Genomic DNA, 3,560 nt, shown 5'->3' with positions numbered 1-3,560 from the left:
TCGTTTCAACTGTTTCCGGTTGTTTACGCTTTCAGATATTTGTTTACAAACATCGCATACACTTCGACTCAACCTTTTTTTTCTCTGACAAGGATAATATCCGAAAAAGCGATGAAAAACGCACCGCGCAAATTTAAATAGATTACGGTCGGCAAAAATGTGCAAACACCACGACGCAAATGCGCACACAAACGTTGTTCTCGAAGCTTCTCTTGCATATTTCTTCACAAAAAACTCAAGCCAAAATGTCAATTTCGCTGAAAACCGACGATAAATCGATTCTTTCTGTGCTCCTTTATCAATTTCTAAGTGAAAAATCTGCATATTCATCGTTCAAAGAATTCAATAAAGTCGTCAAAGACAATTTTATCAGTCGGGATGATTTCAAATTTTGGTTCGACAGATTTTCAAGCGGAAAACTCGACGAAGAAGAAGATGATTTGTAAGTTTCAATTGTTTTTTCTTCGCTTTAATTTATCAAAGAATTATATCAGATCGATTTCCGATTTGAAAAGTATACTGTCCGATGACAAGCACCGCCTCAGAGCGTGCATTTTCTTCGAAACACTCAAAGAAAAAAGGAGCATCGAAAAATCCAACGACAAGAAAGTCACCGATGCTTATAACAGACTGTCCAAAGTGATCGATATCGATTTTTCGGAATTCTCTTCCTGGTTCAATCGATTTATCGGAGGAAATCTCAAATTGAAAGACTGCAAATTCTCGGATTTACCACTGGAAATTGTCGAGCAAGTCGTCGAAAATTTGGATTATTTCGGAAGGAGTGCCTTTCGAAAAGTTTCCAAAATTATGCGAAGTATTGTGGACGATGCAAAGGTGAATGTCGATTTTTTGAGAATTAAAATTGCCGAAACAAGTACTGCGATCGGTTTTGACTCTATAAGGCCTATTCGCTACTACCAACTATTTGGTCGATGTTATATGAGTCGTGGATTCGGAGAAAAGGAGCTGAAAGATCAAAATCACTGGGAATTGGCTGTAAACGAGTTGAAAATCATTCTAAATCACAAAAAATTCACCATTGACACTTTGAAAATTCAGTTCGCTTGTTTTTCGCATTTCAATCGATTCGGAAGAATTTTAAAGTCCCTCGATGACAAATTGCATGTCAGACACCTATTTCTGAGCTCAGATCTTGTGCATCCACTAGAGAATATTCTTCCATTCTTGAAACCGGAAATTCTGGAGACTATCAGCGTGAATTCCTACTTCTTTTGTGCGGATTTAATGAAGAGATTGATGGGAATGGATCAATGGAAGAATGCGAGAAATTTGGAGATTTATGGAATCCTATGTAATTTCGGATCTACTGAGAACGTTTTACATTTTGAAAATATCACTTTGCATGTGCTCACAATGGTTAATAATGAGGAATTGGCTCAAATCAAAAAGGTAGGCTTTTAGCATAATTGCAAGCGCCCCGGCCCGCGCAGATGGCGGGCCGGCTGATAGCGTGTCCCTAGATTATTCGGACAGTTTGGTACCAAATGATAGATCTCGACAGGGCCAATCACATCTATATAATTCGAGCCGGATTCCAGTCCGATAACATTACGAAAAATGTGTTTAAATGACAAAAAATGTGCCTTCTTTTGAGTTGGTCAAAAGTTGTCATTCAAACTCATTTTTCAACATTTTATCGAACCGGAATTCAGCTCGAATGATATAGGTAGGATGGGCCTTGTTGAGACCTATCATTTGGTACCAAAACTGTCCGAACGTCTCGTTCTAGGGACAAGTTATCAGCCGGCCCGCCATCTGCCAGGGTCGGCCCGCGTGACTTTTTTCCAAAACTGGAAATTCCCAAAAATGGCTCTGAATTCAAAAAATTATATTTTTCAGATTCTCCTCGAATCTTCTCAAATCGAAACCTTCTGCATTGATGTCTCAATTCGAGGAAAAATCGATTGGAATGTGATCGAAGGAGGTCTGGGACCAATAATTCCTGGAATCGATGGAATTCGCCGTCTTGTCAGCCGTAATAAGCAGCAATTTTATGAGATCGAAGAGGAGGAGAAATCCGTGAAATTCGTCCGCAAAACTTATTATTAAAATGTTTTACAACCCCATTTACTGTAACTTTCTTTTTTAATAAATTGTCGTTGCTGTTGAATTTTTTTTATCGATTTATTGATGTTTTCAGGTTTCTTCTAACTGCTGAAAGTCAGGCTACATAAGAGATCATAATGGACGGGACATCTTTTCTGACTCTCAAACTTGAAAATAAACTGAAACACATTTGAATTGCAGCTTTTCTGAGCAATGTATTGGTGATAAGCATCACCAGCGTAGACGCCGCTCCATGCTCTTGTACAATAAAAGTTAAATAGTGGGAAAGAGCTGAAAAATGCAAAAGTGCTCTATTGAAAATTGGGCGCGAGACTTCTTACAAGACCACTCGAGAAAGAGGAAGTTGGCTGCGAAGAAAATCGATAATGGAATGAAAATGAATGCGATATGGATGAACGCCTGGAACAATAAATTACAGTTTTTTTGATAGAATTTTTGGCACTATTCTGGATTTTTATATGTTTCAGGTCTGAAAATATTTTGGAATTTTTAGAACTCTAAAAAAGTTACAAGTCATCAATGTTTTGAATTTTTTGTTGAAAATCCTTGAAGTTCAGAGAATTGGATTCGTCAAAATTTCGAATTTTTGTGATTTCGAAAATCCTGAAATTTTGGAATTTCAGAAATTTCGCGAATTTCAAAATTCGAAAATTCCTTTTTTCTCTGAATTTATAGACTATCTCAAACATTTTTAGACTAAGAAATAGCCGGAAAACCGACGAAAATCGAGAAATGAATCTGTAAAAAATTCAGGTTACTGTAGTTTTCGTTTCGAACGTTTCACTTTAAAACCTAACCGCCCACTTTGAGCTCAATTATCTCGGTACCTGTAAGAGATATCAAAAAGTGGTCAACTGATAAAATGTTAGTGACATTATGATAAACATTTTATTAGTTGAACACATTTTTATATCATTCACAGGAACCGAGATGATGGAGCTCAAAGGGTGGGCTTCTCTGATTGAAGGCCACAGTATACGTTTACTTTGAGCTCAATTATCTCGATCCTTGTAACAGGTATCAAAAAGGGGTCAATTGATAAAATGTTGGTAATACTATGATAAACAGTTTATCAGTTGACTAATTTTTGATATCTCGTACAGGAACAGAGATAAATTTGCTCAATGTTGGCTGTGCCCTTCTATTGTAAGGTTCATAATGTTTTGCACTTTTTCAGGTCAAACGTTTGTTTTTTTGTCATGTTTTCATTAAAGGTGGGGGGACATGAAAAAAATAATGTTCTCGAAATTCCGTTCAAAGATGCCCCTCGAGGAGTTGAACTTGTGAGGGAGATGATTGAGGGTGCGGCGCCGCTACCGACTGAGCTACACGGGCAAAGAGAAAGCGTACGCCCGATTGCATACATAAAGGCGAGGACGACAGCTGTACGCAGAGTGACATTAAGCGTTGTACACCGTGACGGTAGAATGCATACTCTAGCTACAAAAAAACTACGAAAAATCTCCTGT

At 37.7% G+C, this 3,560-nt stretch overlaps 2 protein-coding genes across 2 annotated transcripts in view; one reads left to right on the top strand and one right to left on the bottom strand.

The window, feature by feature from the left end:
• Positions 1 to 245: 245 nt before the first annotated feature.
• On the top strand, positions 246 to 2,073 carry CBG23979 (the record flags this gene model as incomplete). Its single annotated transcript, XM_045238333.1, has 3 exons — positions 246 to 442; positions 495 to 1,413; positions 1,864 to 2,073. The coding sequence occupies 3 exons, from the start codon at positions 246 to 248 to the stop codon at positions 2,071 to 2,073; spliced, it is 1,326 nt and encodes a 441-aa protein (XP_045091220.1).
• Positions 2,074 to 2,185: 112 nt separating this feature from the next.
• CBG27286 overlaps positions 2,186 to 3,560 on the bottom strand; it is a gene marked incomplete at both ends in the record, with an annotated part of 2,591 nt that continues 1,216 nt past the window's right edge. Inside the window, 2 exons of the mRNA XM_045238332.1 lie at positions 2,186 to 2,361; positions 2,412 to 2,490. Coding sequence (XP_045100661.1) covers positions 2,186 to 2,361; positions 2,412 to 2,490 — 255 coding nt within the window. The remainder of the gene's footprint in view (positions 2,362 to 2,411; positions 2,491 to 3,560) is intronic.

The sequence above is a fragment of the Caenorhabditis briggsae genome, assembly GCF_000004555.2.
Source record: "Caenorhabditis briggsae complete genome, chrV, whole genome shotgun sequence".
NCBI lineage: Eukaryota > Metazoa > Nematoda > Chromadorea > Rhabditida > Rhabditidae > Caenorhabditis > Caenorhabditis briggsae.
Note: the sequence above shows the minus strand (reverse complement) of the source record. Positions and strands in the feature narration are given on the sequence as shown.